Source organism: Bufo bufo, chromosome 4 (genome assembly GCF_905171765.1).
Source record: "Bufo bufo chromosome 4, aBufBuf1.1, whole genome shotgun sequence".
NCBI lineage: Eukaryota > Metazoa > Chordata > Amphibia > Anura > Bufonidae > Bufo > Bufo bufo.
This window is the reverse complement of record NC_053392.1, coordinates 365,891,166-365,909,421: the sequence shown is the minus strand read 5'-3', so window position 1 is coordinate 365,909,421 and position 18,256 is coordinate 365,891,166. Positions and strand designations below refer to the sequence as shown.

The 18,256-nt window shown below is 41.0% G+C and overlaps 1 protein-coding gene across 1 annotated transcript in view; it reads left to right on the top strand.

Annotated features, from left to right (window-relative positions):
- Positions 1-8,467, top strand: part of THEMIS (thymocyte selection associated) — a 122,785-nt gene extending 114,318 nt beyond the window's left edge. Inside the window, 1 exon segment of the mRNA XM_040429119.1 lies at positions 8,061-8,467. Coding sequence (XP_040285053.1) covers positions 8,061-8,074 — 14 coding nt within the window. The 3' untranslated portion in view covers positions 8,075-8,467.
- Positions 8,468-18,256: the final 9,789 nt, after the last annotated feature.

Below are 18,256 nucleotides of genomic sequence, written 5' to 3'. Positions count from 1 at the left end.
AGAGGCTACCTAAGAGAATCGGTCAAAAATAAAAAAAGCTATCACTCTCAGACAATGGAGACAGTAAAATATGATAATTTTTTGCTCCAAAACTGCTATTATTGTGCTAAAGTGAATTATTTTTTTAAAAGTATACATATTAGGTATCGCCACGTCCGTAACAACCAGCTCTATAAAAATATCACATGACCTAACCACTCAAGTGAACACTGTAAAAAAAAAATGCCATTTTTGTCACATTATATCACAAAAATTGCAACAGCAAGTGATCAAAAAGGCTTATGACCCGCCAAAATAGTACTAATTAGATCGTCACCTCATCCCGGAAAAAATGAGACCCTACCTAAGAGAATCGGTTAAAAAATAAAAAAGCTATGGCTCTCAGTCTATGTAGACACTAAAATATCATTATTTCGGTTTCAAAAAGGCTATTATTGTGTAAAACTTAAATAAATAAGAAAAAGTTGACATATTAGGTATTGCCACGTGCGTAACGATCTGCTCTATAAAAAAGTCACATGACCTTATCCCTCAGGTAAACGCTGTAAAAATAAAAAATAAAAACTGTGCCAAAACATCAATTTTTTGGTTACCTTGCCTCACAAAAAAATTAACATAGAGCAATTAAAAATCATATGTACCCCAAAATAGTACCAATAAAACTGGCACCTTATCCCGTAGTTTCCAAAATGTGGTAACTTTTTTGAGTTTCTACTGTAGGGGTGCATCAGGGGGGCTTCAAATGGGACATGGCATCTAAAAACCAGTTCAGCTAAATTTGCCTTCCAAAAACCATATGGCGTTCCTTTCCTACTGCACCCTACCGTGTGCCCGTACAGCAGTTTATGATCACATGTGGGGTGTTTCTGTAAACCGCAGAATCAGGGTAATAAATATTGAGTTTTATTTGGCTGTTAACCCTTACTTTGCTACTGGAAAAAATTGATTAAAATGTAAAATCTGCCAAAAATTTCTTCTCCGTTTTCCATTAATTCTTGGGGAACACCTAAAGGGTTAACAAAGTTTGTAAAATCAGTTCTGTATACCTTGAGGGGTGTAGTTTCTAAAATGGGGTAATTTTGGGGTGGTTTCTATTATGTAAGCCTCACAAAGTGACTTCAGACCTGAACTGGTCCTTAAAAAGTGGGTTTTGGAAATTTTCCGAAAAATTTAAAGATTTGCTTCCAAACTTCTAAGCCTTCTAACATCCCCAAAAAATAAAATTTAATTTTTCAAAATGATCCAAACATGAAGTAGACATATGGGGAATGTAAAGTAATTACTATTTTTGGAGGTATTACTATCTATTATAAAAGTAGAGAAATTTAAATTTGGAAATTTGCAACATTTTCAAATTTTGGGTAAATTTGGTATTTTTTTATGAATAAAAATAATTTTTTTAAATCTCAGAATAGCTTGTATAAGTAAAAGCGTTTTAAAGTTGTCACCACATAAAGTGACACATGGGTTTAAAGGGTTTAAAATATTTTTTTCTCAATGAATAGAAATATTTTGTCAATTACCATAATTCATGAAAATGTATTATTTCCTTTGCAACTACACTGTTGTTTTTGATATAATTTCATTTTCAAGGCTCATCAACAAGCCAGGTCTGAAAAGTGCAGATCCTGGACTATACTGTTAAAGATAATTTGTGATTGTACAAATAAAAACACATCAAATGAATTAATAGGAATCTGATTAAAATCCTGTCTGCACAAGTTAATTCAGCCCTACCTAAGAATACAGTAGATAGAATTTGTTAATTAGAGCTAAAACACTACACAGAGCTGAAATACCCTTCACATTTACAATGCACCTCATGTCTTAGGATGCATGCACTCACTAAAGAAATAAAATTATCCCAGTAAAAGCAATTACCACGTGGATTTTGGCATGGGAAATACATATCCCTAGGGAAATTACAGGTGGAGGGATTGATTTGTGTATTTTAGCATAATATAACATGTTTGTACAGAGGCTGAAATTTATCAGGGAACTGAAGTAGAGCTTACCATGCCAGTTCTTCTCTAGAGAAAAGACTTTGTTTAGCTATTAATGGTCATATCACATGTGTACTAGACAGATGTATGCTTACAAGAGCTTCTGTTTGAGGCTAAATATAAAAGAAAAATCTTCTAACTGAACTCATTAAATTATATAACATAATACAAATGCTTCCATAACTCCATTTTTCAGAAACAAGTTGCACAAAATTGATTGCCCGTCAATTAAAGGTTTTTTCAGGGCATAGAGGTCTACTGTATGTGCACCAATCATATTTACTCCTTGCCCAACCACTTTGTAATAGCTTTTTATTAATTTGGCAGGATCGGTTTTCAGATCGCTAGCGTGATCACATGACCCCTTTGAATGCTTCCATTGACGTTCTCCATTGACACTTCCTGTCAGTGGAGAGAGCAGTACGTCTATTCAGCCTGTAGCCTGTTTTCCATCCTCCTCTGCACAGGTGCGGTTCTCTCTGCTCACATTAAGGCCTCATGCACACGACCGTGTGCCGGCTGGGCCCGTATTGTGGCCCGCAAAATACGGGCCCCGGCCTTCCTGTCACCGCATCATGGATGCGAACCCAATCACTTGATTGGGTCTGCAATCCAGAAGGTTGGTGGGAACAGAGGCAAGGAACCCCACGAAAGTACTACAGAGTGCTTCCGTGGGGTTTCTGTCTGTGCTTCTGCACTGCAGAAAAGTATTGCATGCACAACTTTTTAGCAGTGCAGACCGTCGGATGCGGATCGCAGCCCCTATTCAAGTGAATGGGTCCGCAAACTGAATGTGGCAGCCCCATGGTCAGTGCCCGTGCATTGCGGACCGCAATATGCGATCCACAGCATGGGCCCGGCCGGCACACGTTTGTGTGCATGAGGCCTAAGTCAGAGGAAATTCTCCTGATCCGTGACTGCCTGTGAGAAAAATGGCTCATCAGTAGTGAAGTCAGTGGGTTGGTAGCTGGACAGGAAGCTACAGAAACAGGAAGTGAAGAATGTAAAAAATGAAAGAGCAGAGGAGAGTGTTCCAAGTGCCAGAATGATGTAAAAGGTTTGTGGAGAGACGTGGGGTGGGGAAAACATAGTTTATATTTGAGCTTTGAAAACTGTTTTAACTCCTTAACGCATAATGCCGTACATGTACGGCATTACGTGCAGGGAATTATATGGAGCGGGCTGCTATGGTGAGCCTGCTCCATACATGACGGGTGGTGGCTGTATAATACAGCAGGCACACGGCCACAATGACTGGGAACAGTGATCACACCGAACCATGTCATTTAACCGCTCAGACATGGTGGCTCAGTGGTTAGCACTGGTTCTTGCAGCGCTGGGGTCCTAGGTTCAAATCCGACCAAGAACAACATCTGCATAGAGTTTGTATGTTCTCCCCGTGTTTGTGTGGGTTTCCTCTGGATGCTCCGGTTTCCTCCCACATTCCAAAGACATACTGATAGGGAACTTAGGTTGTGAGACCCATTGGGAATGGGGGGGGGGGGGCTTGGGCACTTTAAAAACTAAAACCGCCCCCATAGGCACTTCAGAGACGTTTTCCATACAATTAAGGCCTCATGCACATGAACGTTGTTTTGGTCCACATCTGAGCCATATTTTTTCTGTCTCGAATGTGGACCCATTCACTTCAATGGGGACGCAAAAGATGTGGACAGCACTCCGCGTGCTGTCAGCATCCGTTGCTCCATTCCGTAAGATAGAACATGTCCTTTTCTTGTCTGTTTTGTGGACAAGAATAAGCATTCCTATAATGGGCCGCCCAATTCCATTCCACAAATTGTGGAATCCCCATGGACAGGATCCGCAAAACATGGCACGGTAGTGTGCATGTAGCCGAAAATGACATTTTCAGGACATACATTACAGACAGAAAGGACATAAAGATATGTCTAGCATGCTTTGGCAATGTTCTGCTGGCCATTGCTGATAGGTTAAAGTGTGAAAATTTGATGTTTTTGGGGTATGTTGATACATAATGGAAATGCAGCAGAACACATTGCACTGGCAACTAATTTTAACAAATCTCATCCATGCGGTGTGGAAACTGATCTGCAGCATGAATTTTAAGTTCACAGCATGTCAGTTCTTTCTGTGGAACGTCACAGCAGATTCCATGCCTTTCAGCGAGAATTTGCAGTGAAATCCACAATGGATTTTTTTTTCACACACATGTGAATGTACCATTAGACCTAGTTAACATTTCAGTGATATGGTCAGTGATTTCCATCAGTGACTGTGAGCCAAAACCACAGAGGTGAGGTATAATGGAAAGATTTGTACCTCTTCCATGTTTTTGACCTGCATATGGTTTTTGCTCACAATAACTGATGGAAAACACTGATCAAATCACTAAAGTGTGAACAAGAACTTAGGCTAAATTCCCAGTTTGTGCATTTTTTTTGGTACATATTTTGGCATGGATTCCACACCTAAAATTCAAGTGGAAAATGCTTTCAATATACTTCCACTGATTTCAATAGGAAAAAAAGAAGCGATGTCCATTATTGAAATGGAATTCACATTCCGGAGTCCACACTGAAATCAATGGGTAGGATAAAAACCATGTCAAAAATTACGTTGGGATAAAAACCCGCTACACAAGCATAATTTTATAGCTGATTCCCTGTCGGTTTTTTTCAGCAAAATAAAAACTTTGTGTAAATTCAAACTAATGGAATTTTGACTTATTTGGAAGATTTATCAAAACTGATATAAAGGAAAACTGGATTAGTTGCCCATGAGAGCTGATTCTTTGGCCCCTCTCATACGAGCATATTGAAATCTGCCCGTATTCTGGCTCTGAATTACGTATGTTTTCCAGATGATATACTATCAGTATTGTCATCCGTATTGCTTCAGTGTTTCATCAGGATTTTTATGCGTATTCCTTCCTCCCTGTATTTTTTATGCTTTCTTATAGACTGTAATGTGCATACGAGTCCCTATCAGATTGGAATAGTTTCAATGGAGTCCAGGAGAAATGGGACTACTTAAAAGCGGCACTATTGAAGGCAACAGAAAATTGCATTAGGCTTGTCAGTAAAAGCAAAAAAAAGGAAGAGACCACTGTGGTACTCAGCAGAAGTGGCCAAAATCATTAAAAACAAAAAGATAGCATTTAGTAATTATAAAAAAATTAAAACGAGGATGACAGGCAAATTTATAAGATTAGGCAGAGAGAGGCCAAACAAGTTATAAGAGCTTCTAAAGCACAGGCAGAAGAGAAATTAGCTCAGTCAGTGAAAAAAGGCGATAAGACATTCTTCAGATACATAAATGAAAAAAGGAAACTAAAACAAGGAATTGCCAAATTAAAAACAAAATAAGGAAGGTATATGGAAGAAGATAAAGAACTAGCTGACTGCCTCAATGAATACTTCTGTTCAGTTTTTACAAAGGACAATGAAGGAAAAGGACCTCAGTTAGGAAGGAAGACTAATGAATTTTTTGATGCATGTGTCTTTACAGAGGAAGAGGTTCTAAGTCAGCTGTCTAAAATTAATACAAAAAAGTCACAGGGGCCTGATGGGATACACCCAAAGCTATTAAAATAGTTCAGCTGTGAACTAGCAAAACCATTAACAGATTTATTTAACCAATCACTGGTAACAGGATTCATACCAGAAGATTGGAAATTAGCAAATGTTGTGCCCATTAACAAGAAAGGTAGTAGGGAGGAATCAGGCAACTATAGGCCAGTAAGCCTGACATCAATAGTGTGGAAATTAATGGAAACCATACTTAAGGAGAGGATTGTGGAACATCTAAAATCTCATGGATTGAAAGATTAAAAACAGCATGGGTTTACTTCAGGGAGATCATGCCAAACTAATCTTATTGATTTTTTTGATTGGGTGACTAAAATAATAGTAGGCAGAGGTGCAGTAGACATTGCTTATCTAGACTTTAGTAAGCCTTTTGATACTGTCTCACATAGAAGGCTTATCAATAAATTGCAGTCTTTGGGCTTGGACTCTCATATTGTTGAATGGATTAAGCAGTGGCTGAGGGAGACAACAGAGGGTTGTCGTCAATGGAGTATATTCAGACCATGGTCTTGTTACCAGTGGGGTACCTCAGGGATCTGTTCTGGGACCCATATTGTTTAATATCTTTATCAGCGAAATTGCAGAATGCCTCGATGGTAAGGTGTGTCTTTTTGCTGATGACACAAAGATTTGTAACAGGGTTGATGTTCCTGGAGGGATACACCAAATGGAAAAGGATTTAGGAAAACTAGGGGAATGGTCAAAAATCTGGCAACTAAAATGTAACGTTGATAAGTGCAAGATAATGCACCTGGGGCGTAAAAACCCAAGAGCAGAATATACAATCAGAGATACAGTCCTGACCTCAGTATCTGAGGAAAGGGATTTAGGGATCATTATTTCAGAAGACTTAAAGGTAGGCAGACAATGTCATAGAGCAGCAGGAAATGCTAGCAGAATGCTTGGGTGTATAGGAAGAGGCATTGCCAGTAGAAAGAGGGAGGTGCTCATGCCACTCTACAGAGCACTAGTGAGACCTCATTTGGAATATTGTGCGCAGTACTGGAGACCATATCTCCAGAAGGATATTGATACCTTGGAGAGAGTTGAGAGAAGAGCTACTAAACTAGTACATGGATTGCAGGATAAAACTTACCAGGAAATATTAAAGGACCTTAACATGTATAGCTTGGAAGAAAGACGAGACAGAGGGGATATGATAGAAACTTTTAAATACATAAAGGATATCAACAAGGTAAAAGAGGAGAGAATATTTAAAAGAAGAAAAACTGCTACAAGTGGACATAGTTTTAAATTAGAGGGACAAAGGTTTAAAAGTAATATCAGGAAGTATTACTTTACTGAGAGAGTAGTGGATGCATGGAATAGCCTTCCTGCAGAAGTGGTAGCTGCAAATACAGTGGAGGAGTTTAAGCATGCATGGGATAGGCATAAGGCCATCCTTCATATAAGATAGGGCCAAGGGCTACTCATAGTATTCAGTATATTGGGCAGACTAGATGGGCCAAATGGTTCTTATCTGCCGACACATTCTATGTTTCTATGTATTTGGAAACAAATACGCACAAAACTCGAACATGCGGCGAATTTCAAATACTGATCGAAATTATATGCCCATGTGAATAGCTCTATTCATTAACAATAGCAGTAGATTCCGTTACATAATATCCAGGCCATATACGGATTGCAAATATGCTCGTGTGAAAGCGGCCTTTCAGTTTCCAAAGAAGCCCTAAAAAATAAATGGTAAAGCTGATTGGTTGCTAGGGGCAACTAAACCAGTTTTCCTTTACACCAGTTTTGCTAAATCTCCCCCATTGAGCTTAACACATAAACAGTGTGCAGTAAGCCTTATGATTTCCCTAGTGAGTGCCTAAAGGTATGACACAAACATTTTATCAGTAAATTCTAGGACTGTGCAGCATCATAGAAATATATATTATAAAATCCATCAGCACAGAATTGTGGACATATTTATATTAAAACAAAAATAAAACTTTTCAGTGGTGAATTTATTGTCCATAATTACCATATTTTAAATGTAGGTGGAGTCACTGTTTAAAAGTTAGCCATTCATGCCAACAATATCACCCCTATATAGATATGGCTATGCCATAGCAACCAATCATATTCCTCCTTTTATTTTCCAAAGGAGTGACAAAAAAGAAAGGTGGTTGCTATGGGCAACTAAGCCAGTTCTACTTTACACTAGTTTGATAAATCTCCCCCATTATGTTAACCTTTATGTTGAGTGCTTTACTTTGCATTATCTTGTAATTACTCACAGATAGATATAATGGTGTTTTATGCCGGTATGTGCATATTCTACACGTTAAATTATAATCCACCTTGACAAGTCTGTACACAGATTAAAATGAGCGCTTGCAGATAGGTCTTTGTGGCTTTTCTAAACAGATATCTTAATAAATTAAGTGATTAGCCCATAATTGCCATGTACAAATTGTGTCTTGTCATCACCAATAACTGTACAGAGATTCATAATACGTTTTTTTTTGTTCTCTTTCAGATACATTTCAATAGTACCACTGAGACAACTTCCTAAGGGAAAGCGGATGTTCTATGGGGAAATGTGCCAGCGAGGAGCTTTGTAAATATATTATCACTTGGGTAGAGATATACTGTAGTTTGTGCCATCTGTACAGATCTAAAATGTATGTTTCTTACTATCTGCTATTAATAAGCTGTGTTGAATATTTATACCTAATGATATACCTATTTTCAGTGACTGCTATTAAATAAGCATGCATTTCTCAGTATCACAGTTTTTTTAGCTATTAGGGGCTGTAAATAGAAGTTTAAAAGGGTTATCCAGAAAAAGATATTTATGACTTATCCCCAGAATAGGTCATCAGTATCAGATCTGCGGGGGTGTGACATCTGGAACCCCCTCCAATCAGCTGTTAGAAGAGGCCTTGAGCGCCGCAGCTTCTTCCTAGGTCAGTGATGACATGTCCATCGGTCACATGGCCTAGTTTCAGCTCAGTTCCATTCAAGTGAATGGGACTGAGCTGCAATACCGAGCACTGCCACTATACAATGTACGGCAATGTCCTTGGAAAGCTGCTGGGAGCCTGCATCGCTCACTAGAGCTCCGGTGAACACAGCAGCTCCCTGAAACAGCTGATTGGAGGGGCTGCCGGGACTTTGAACCCTGCTGATGTGAAAATAATGACCTATCCTGAGGATAAGCGTAGGTCTACACAACATTTGTCGCAGTAATGTTGGGCGACAAATTTTATAATACTATGGTGTTGCACTGCAATATGCTGCAACTGTGACACAGCAGTTGCAAAAAAAACATCCAAGATGGATTTTTGGGCAACTGCCGTGTCGCAGTCACATAGACTTGCATTATAAAATACGTTGCGCGACATGTAACAGTGTAGTTGTTCTCTTATTGTCGCACAGCACATGTCGCTGTCTAGCCCTAGCCTAAGTTTTTTTTTTTTTTTACAGGATTACAAGATATTTTTAATCCATTGCTGGATCCTCCACCATATTTTGTCACTTTTGCAGAAACTTCTCAAGCAACTGACAATTAAGCATCACTTGCACAGCATGCTTTATTCAATTGCTGAGAAAAATTAGTAACAAAAACAACAGTTTTCCCCAAATCTTGTATGAAAATCCTCTTTAAAGGGATTTCTTTACGTATACATTTCTAGCCACAAGTGTAATAAACTTTTCAATTTCCATTGTTTGTATTCACATGAAGGATTGTATGTATTGAATATAATGAATCAATAAAAAGAATGTGATGTTCCAGATTGATGAGGAGCAATGAGTGTTATGGATCATGTGCGCGGACAATGGTTGTGGAACCACTGTGACAAGTAACAGGTTTGATGTTGGGCCAAACCCTAAGGGCATTATTCTAGTGCATCCCTGGTATCCACCTTTTATCCCCTATACAGGTATGTGGACTTCGCTGCGGGTTAGTAACCAGACCGCCACTTCCTGGGATGATCCTGGTGTATTTGGCAGCTGACTTACTTGGGTCAAGAACACTAGTGCAAAGCACCAGGATAGAGGCATGGCATGATACAGAACCAGAGCACAGGCAAATCCTCAGCAAACACAAATGCAGGCACAGAGCACTGGCAGACAAACAGATCAGGGATCCAGACACACAGGGGGAGATTTATGAAAACTGATAAAAATGAAAACTGGCTTAGTTGCCCATAGTAACCAGATTCCACATTTCATTTTTCAGAGCTCCTTTGGAAAATAAAAGCTAAAATTTGATTGATTACTATGGGTAACTGTCACGACGGAGAGTGGGGGAAACCCCCCGCCGTGCGATGTTAAAGGGAAAGGGAAGCCGCTAGGCCAGGACAACAGAATCAGGGAGCTGGTCACCTCCTAAAGCATAAAACCAAACAAGTGGAATAGTGTATCAAAAAAATATCATTTATTATAAAATATAAGAAGTATGGAGAACAACAGGATGGTATACATGACACGGAGAAGCACAGGGTCGGTAACACCAAACAACACCACCAATAGGGCTGTGCAGTGTGGAGCACAGATAGGTATGACCAAAAAATTGGTGGTGCCCTATTGGTGGTGTTGTTTGGTGTTACCGACCCTGTGCTTCTCGGTGTCATGTATACCATCCTGTTGTTCTCCATACTTCTAATATTTTATAATAAATTATATTTTTTTGATACACTATTCCACTTTCTTGGTTTTTTGGTCTACTCTTGATGTGGTACAAGTGGTAACTATAGCTGTCTAAATTGACAGAGCTGCCTTTTTGTAGGTTAATACCTCCTAAAGCATCCCTAACTCTGACCCTGACTCCTAACCGTATGAGCCAACCCGGATGGTAGGAGGGCTCATACTCAGGAACCTCGGGTCCCTACTAAGGCATGGCTGGAGTACCCCTCAGCTACAGGGATCCAGCAGAGGCTAAATAGCCCAAGTAGCCACACCCACACACACAAACTAGGAAAGGAGTTAACCCTTCCAACACCAGACAAGGTAAGTGTCACTTAAAGGGGAAAAGTACACATAACATAAATCCCATGCTCACCAAACATAGACAGTGAACACATACATACAAATGTTGCTAGAAGCAACCGCATGCCTTGACAGCGAGCCGCCTAGCAACCAACTCAGGCTGCTACACTGCCAAACATAATTATGTTGCCAGCGGCAACCACACGTGAGACAAACATACAAACTGTCCTAACCTGCGGTAGACAACAAGCAGACCGCTGACAACTGCATGCAACACAAAGAGTCACGACCATAGGCCGTGACAGTAACTAAGCCAGTTTTCCTTTGCACCAGTTTTGATAAATCTCCCCAACAGACTTCATAAAAACATAGAAACATAGAATGTGTCGGCAGATAAGAACCATTTGGCCCATCTAGTCTGCCCAATATATCTGAATCCTATGAATAGTCCCTGGCCCTATCTTATATGAAGGATAGCCTTATGCCTATCCCATGCATGCTTAAACCCCTTCACTGTATTTGCAGCTACCACTTCTGCAGGAAGGCTATTCCATGCATCCACTACTCTCTCAGTAAAGTAATACTTCCTGATATTACTTTTAAACCTTTGCCCCTCTAATTTAAAACTGTGTCCTCTTGTGGTAGTTTTTCTTCTTTTAAATATGCTCTCCTCCTTTACCGAGTTGATTCCCTTTATGTATTTAAAAGTTTCTATCATATCCCCTCTGTCTCTTCTTTCTTCCAAGCTATACATGTTAAGGTCCTTTAACCTTTCCTGGTAAGTTTTATCCTGCAATCCATGTACTAGTTTAGTAGCTCTTCTCTGAACTCTCTCTAGAGTATCTATATCCTTCTGGAGATATGGCCTCCAGTACTGCGCACAATACTCCAAGTGAGGTCTCACCAGTGTTCTGTACAGCGGCATAAGCACTTCACTCTTTCTACTGCTTATACCTCTCCCTATACATCCAAGCATTCTGCTGGCATTTCGTGCTGCTCTATTACATTGTCTTTCCACCTTTTAAGTCTCCTGAAATAATTACTCCTAAATCCCTTTCCTCAGATACTGAGGTCAGGACTGTGTCAAATATTCTATATTCTGCCCTTGGGTTTTTACGCCCCAGGTGCATTATCTTGCACTTATCCACATTAAATTTCAGTTGCCAGAGTTCTGACCATTCTTCTAGTTTTCCTAAATCCTTTTCCATTTGGCGTTTCCCTCCAGGAACATCAACCCTGTTACATATCTTTGTGTCATCAGCAAAAAGACAAACCTTACCATCGAGGCCTTTTGCAATATCACTTATGAAGATATTAAACAAAATTGGTCCCAGTACAGATCCCTGTGGAACCCCACTGGTAACATGACCTTGTTTTGAATGTTCTCCATTGACTACAACCCTCTGCTGTCTGTCACTCAGCCACTGCCTAATCCACTCAACAATATGGGAGTCCATGCTCAATGACTGCAGTTTATTGATAAGTCTTCTATGTGGGACAGTGTCAAAAGCCTTACTAAAATCTAGATATGCGATGTCTACTGTACCTCCACCGTCTATTATTTTAGTCACCCAGTCAAAAAAATCTATAAGATTTGTTTGACATGATCTCCCTGAAGTAAACCCATGTTGTTTTTCATCTTGCAATCCATGGGATTTTAGATGTTCCACAATCCTATCCTTTAATAGGGTTTCCATTAATTTGCCTACTATTGATGTCAGACTCACTGGTCTATAGTTGCTCGATTCCTCCCTACTAGCTTTCTTGTGAATGGGCACGACATTTGCCAATTTCCAATCTTCCGGGACGACTCCTGTTACTAATGATTGGTTAAATAAATCTGTTAGCGGTTTTGCCAGCTCACCACTAAGCTCTTTTAATCATTTTGGGTGTATCTCATCAGGCCCCTGTGACTTATTTGTCTTCACCTTAGACAGCAAACTTAGAACATCTTCCTCTGTAAAGATACATGCATCAAATTATTTATTAGTCATCCTTTCTAGTGGAGGTCCTTCTCCTTTTTCTTTTGTAAAAACTGAACAGAAGTATTCATTAAGGCAGTCGGCTAGCCCTTTATTCTCTTCTACATACCTTCCGTCCTTTGTTTTTAATTTAGTTATTCCTTGTTTTAATTTTCTTTTTTCATTTATATATCTGAAGAATGTCTTATCCCCTTTTTTCATAGACTGAGCTAGTTTTTCTTCTGCCTGCGCTTTAGAAGTTCTTATAACTTGCTTGGCCTCTCTCTGCCTAATCTTGTAGATTTCCTTATCTTCATTGCTCTGGGTTTTTTTATAATTACAAAATGCTAGCTTTTTATTTTTAATGATTTGGGCCACTTCTGCTGAGTACCACAGTGGTCTCTTCCTTTTTTTGCTTTTACTGACAAGTCTAATGCAATTTTCTGTTGCCTTCAATAATGCACCTTTTAAGTAGTCCCATTTCTCCTGGACTCCATGTAATCCGTTCCAGTCTGATAAGGACTCATTTATGACTAATTTCATTTTTGAAAAGTCTGTTTTTCTAAAATCTAAAACTTTTGTTTTTGTGTGGTGGGACTCTTTCACAGTTCTTATATTAAACCACACTGACTGGTGATCACTAGATCCCAAGGTTTCGCCTACAATGACATCATATACCGAATCCCCATTTGTGAATACCAAATCCAAAATGGCCTCCCTCCGGGTTGGCTCCTCAACCACTTGTTGTAGAGATAACCCCAGTAGGGAATTTAGAATATCTGTACTCCTGGTAGAACTTGCTATTTTGGTTTTCCAGTTTATATCTGGAAGATTGAAATCTCCCATAATGATAACTTCTCCTTTCATTGTCATTTTAGCTATTTCTTCAACTAGTAGATCATCTAGTTCTTTAACTTGACCAGGTGGTCTATATATCACACCTACACGAGTTACTGCATGGTTAGCAAACTGCAACGTAACCCAAACTGACTCTATGTTGGCCTCACCAACTTGTATTAGGTTAGATTTAATGCTATCTTTCACATACAGGGCCACTCCTAGACCTTTCTTGCCTTCTCTGTCTCTTCTGTATAAAGAGTACCCTGGTATGGTTATGTCCCAGTCATTTCTTTCATTAAACCATGTCTCCGTAACAGCCACTAAATCTACATATTCAGATGCCATTATTGACCCAAGTTCATTGATTTTTTTATCTAAACTGCGAGCATTTGTAGACAGGACTCTGAGCTTATCATTTCTTAACCTCTGTGCTTCTGACCTGTTCTGGCATTGTTTCGGGGGGCAATTGGACTCTTTTATTTTCACTCTTTTGCCCCCCCTTCCTAGTTTAAATACTCTTTCGCAAATTCTTGGAGTTGTTCACTAAGTACATTTGTTCCTTTGAGAGAAAGATGCAAACCATCTTTTTTGTACAGTTCCTTTCTATTCCAAGTAGAGCTATCATGAGAAACAAAGCCAAATCCTTGCTCTTGACACCATTTACCAAGCGATATGTTGAACTCCTTTATGCGCCTCTGCCTATCATTCTGAACATTATGCACAGGCAGAACTTCAGAAAATGAAATGGTGGATGCAAAATCCTGTACGTCATTACCAAGTGTGAAAAAAAGATTTTTTTACCTCTGACACTTCATTGCAAGCCAGGTCATTTGTCCCTAGATGGACAAGAACATCCACGTCCCCTTCCTGCTTTGCTTTCTTAACAATATTAATAATCCGTCTTCTATCTCTTCTAGCAGTAGCCCCAGGGAGACATCTCACAAAACCATTTTCTTTAAGCTCCACACTTCTTATGATTGAATCACCCAGCAACAGCTGCTTCCTTTGAGACTTCACTTTATCTTTTTTGTTGCATACATTAGACATAGGAGTCGATGGTTTCTCACCCTCTGTGCTTGAGTCCATATCCATGTTGTCCTTACATTCTGAGAGTGCTGCAAATGAATTATGGAGAACCACCGACTGTGGGACATGTCTTCTATCCACCACTCTAAGTCTTCCAGAACCTACATTAACCCATCTGCCATTTCTGGGGGTCCTCTGTGGCAGTGGCATTGCAGCAGTCCTAGCTGGAGTTTGTTTAACAGATAATTTAAATATTTCAGATTTCAAAAACGCAATTTCCTGCTGCAGTAAGGAGAACTGTCTACAGATCTGACAGCATCCGAATCTCCAAAGAGTGGAACATGAAATAAATGCACAACAATTCCTGCACTGAACCAAGTCTGCCATTTTAAAGAGGAGAAAAAAAAATAAAAAAAAATAATAATAATAATAATCATACACTTAGGAGACATAGACTACAGGAACGGACTGCTGAAACTAGGACTATGTAAAGACAGACTTAGCAAGATGGACATCAGGAACTGAAAAGTAGTTCAGGCATAACTAACTAGGCAAGAGCTGAACACAGCAGACATGGTAGAATGTGCACTAGGACAGTGTTTCTTAACTCCAGTCCTCAGGACCCATCTGCTGGTCAGGATTTGAGAATATCCCACAGAATGAATACCTGTGGTAAGTCCTGATACATGGACACTAATTATATCACATGCTCAATACTAACGAAATCCTGAAAACATGAGTGGACTCTGAGGACTGGAGTTGAGGAACACTGCACTAGGACACAAACCAATGTCATTTTTATGACGTGCACCCAGTGGCGTGCCTAGGGTGTTTGGCACCCGGGGTGGGTCCTTTCTCTGGCACCCCCCACCAATTCTTTAAAAAAATTGTACCCCCTTTACTGCCCTCATTGTACAACCTTCACAGTAGTTTTGTCCAGATATGTGCCCTATCATGGTAGTTATGCCCATATTGTGCCCCTTCAAGGTAGTTATGCTTTCACTGTACAACTTTCACAGTAGTTATGCCCACATTGTGCCCCTTTAAAGTACTTATCCCTTCACACTCATTGTGTCCCCTTCACAGTTGTAATGCCCTCTTTGTGGCTCCCTCACAGTAGTTATGCCCTCTCTGTGCCCATTTGACAGTAGTAATGCCCTATCTGTGCCCCATTCACAGTTTTAATGCCCTCTCTGTGCCCCTTCTGAGTAGTTTTGCCCACTCAGTGACCCATAACAGTTATGCCCACCCACTTTACAAGAGTAATGCTCTTTGTGCCCCCTTCACAGTAGTAATGCAATCTGTGATCCCTTCATAGTAGTAATGCCCATTGTGCACCTTCATAGTAGTAATGCCCATTGTTCCCCCTTCATAGTAATAATGCTCACTGTGCCTCCTTCACAGTCGTAATGCCCATTGTGCCCACTTCATAGTTATAATGCCCATTGTATCCCATTTATAGCAGTAATGCCCATTGTACCCCCTCCATAGTAGTAATGCCCATTGTGCCCCCCTAATACTAGTAAAGCCCTTTGTAGTAGTATTGCCCTCTGTGCCCCCTTTGTAGTAGTAATGCCCTCTGTGCCCCCTTTGAAGTAGTATTGCCCTCTGTGCCCCTTTGTAGTAATAATGCCCTCTGTGCCCCCTTTGTAGTAGTAATAATGCTCTCTGTGCCCCCTTTGTGGTAATTTTTCTCCTCCGTGCCCCCTCCATGGTAGAAATACCCTCTGTGCCCCCACCATGGTAGAAATGCCCTCTGTTAAATAAATAAAAAACACAGTACCTACTCACCTTGTCCCATTCCTGAAGCTCACAGTCCTCTCTCCCCTACAGACACAGATCGTTCTGCAGCACTGTGTGGGCGGAGCTTATGCAGATTTACCGGCTGCAGGCTCCGCTCACACAGGCCGGCAGCACGATCTGTGCCTGCAGGCTGAATGGTGGAGTGCGGAGAAGTCTTCCTGCTTCACCATTCAGTGCGGGAGAGACAGAGCGCAGGGAGCTGAGTGACAGGACCACAGCTTCCTGTGCTCCATATTGATAGAAGCGCTCATTGCTTCTAGGCTCTGGCACCCCCTGAGATCTGGCACCCGGGGCAATGAATCTGTATGAAGATGAGCGATGGCAGTAATGATCACTCGTCCCCATATAGTGGAGGTGATTGCTGCATGTAAATGGCTAAACAGAGGAAGCTAATAAGTTACAGGTGGGGAATCATGGTTAAGGATGTCCTGATTTTATTAATATCTAACTATCCTGCACAATACACGGAAGTTGTTTGTCTGGCATTCATTACAATTTAAGGGCTCATTCACATGACCATTGCCTGTTTTGCGGTCTGCAAATTGCAGATCTGCAAAACACAGATACCGGCCATGTGCATTCTCCATTTTGCAGAGCGGAACGTCCGGGCCATAATAAAACAGCCCCATTTTTGTCCGTAATGCGGACAAGAATAGGACATGTTCTATCATTTTTGCGGATGCCACGGAATGGACAGATGCTGCATCTTTTGCAGCCCCCTTTGAAGTGAATGGGTCCACATCTGACCCGCAAAAAACCCTAAGTCAATACAAAAAATTTAATGGAACTAAATAAATTACAATAGACACATTTTGTGTGTGTGGGTATGTATATATACACTGCTCAAATAAATAAAGGGAACACAAAAATAACACATCCTAGATCTGAGTTAATTAAATATTCTTCTGAAATACTTTGTTCTTTACATAGTTGAATGTGCTGACAACAAAAATCACACAAAAAGAAAAAAATGGAAATCAAATTTTTTAACCCATGGAGGTCTGGATTTGGAGTCACACTCAAAATTAAAGTGGAAAAACACACTACAGGCTGATCCAACTTTGATGTAATGTCCTTAAAACAAGTCAAAATGAGGCTCAGTAGTGTTTGTGGCCTCCACGTGCCTGTATGACCTCCCTACAACGCCTGTGCATGCTCCTGATGAGGTGGCGGACGGTCTCCTGAGGGATCTCCTCCCAGACCTGGACTAAAGCATCTGCCAACTCCTGGACAGTCTGTGGTGCAACGTGACGTTGGTGGATAGAGCGAGACATGATGTCCCAGATGTGCTCAATTGGATTCAGGTCTGGGGAACGGGCGGGCCAGTCCATAGCATCAATGCCTTCATCTTGCAGGAACTGCTGACACACTCCAGCCACATGAGGTCTAGCATTGTCTTGCATTAGGAGGAACCCAGGGCCAACCGCACCAGCATATGGTCTCACAAGGGGTCTGAGGATCTCATCTCGGTACCTAATGGCAGTCAGGCTACCTCTGGCGAGCACATGGAGGGCTGTGCGGCCCCCCAAAGAAATGCCACCCCACACCATTACTGACCCAATGCCAAACCGATCATGCTGGAGGATGTTGCAGGCAGCAGAACGTTCTCCACGGCGTCTCCAGACTCTATCACGTCTGTCACATGTGCTTAGTGTGAACCTGCTTTCATCTGTGAAGAGCACAGGGCGCCAGTGGCGAATTTGCCAATCTTGGTGTTCTCTGGCAAATGCCAAACGTCCTGCACGGTGTTGGGCTGTAAGCACAACCCCCACCTGTGGACGTCAGGCCCTCATATCACCCTCATGGAGTCTGTTTCTGACCGTTTGAGCAGACACATGCACATTTGTGGCCTGCTGGAGGTCATTTTGCAGGGCTCTGGCAGGGCTCCTCCTGTTCCTCCTTGCACAAAGGTGGAGGTAGCGGTCCTGCTGCTGGGTTGTTGCCCTCCTACGGCCTCCTCCACGTCTCCTGATGTACTGGCCTGTCTCCTGGTAGCGCCTCCATGCTCTGGACACTAAGCTGACAGACACAGCAAACCTTCTTGCCACAGCTCGCATTGATGTGCCATCCTGGATAAGCTGCACTACCTGAGCCACTTGTGTGGGTTGTA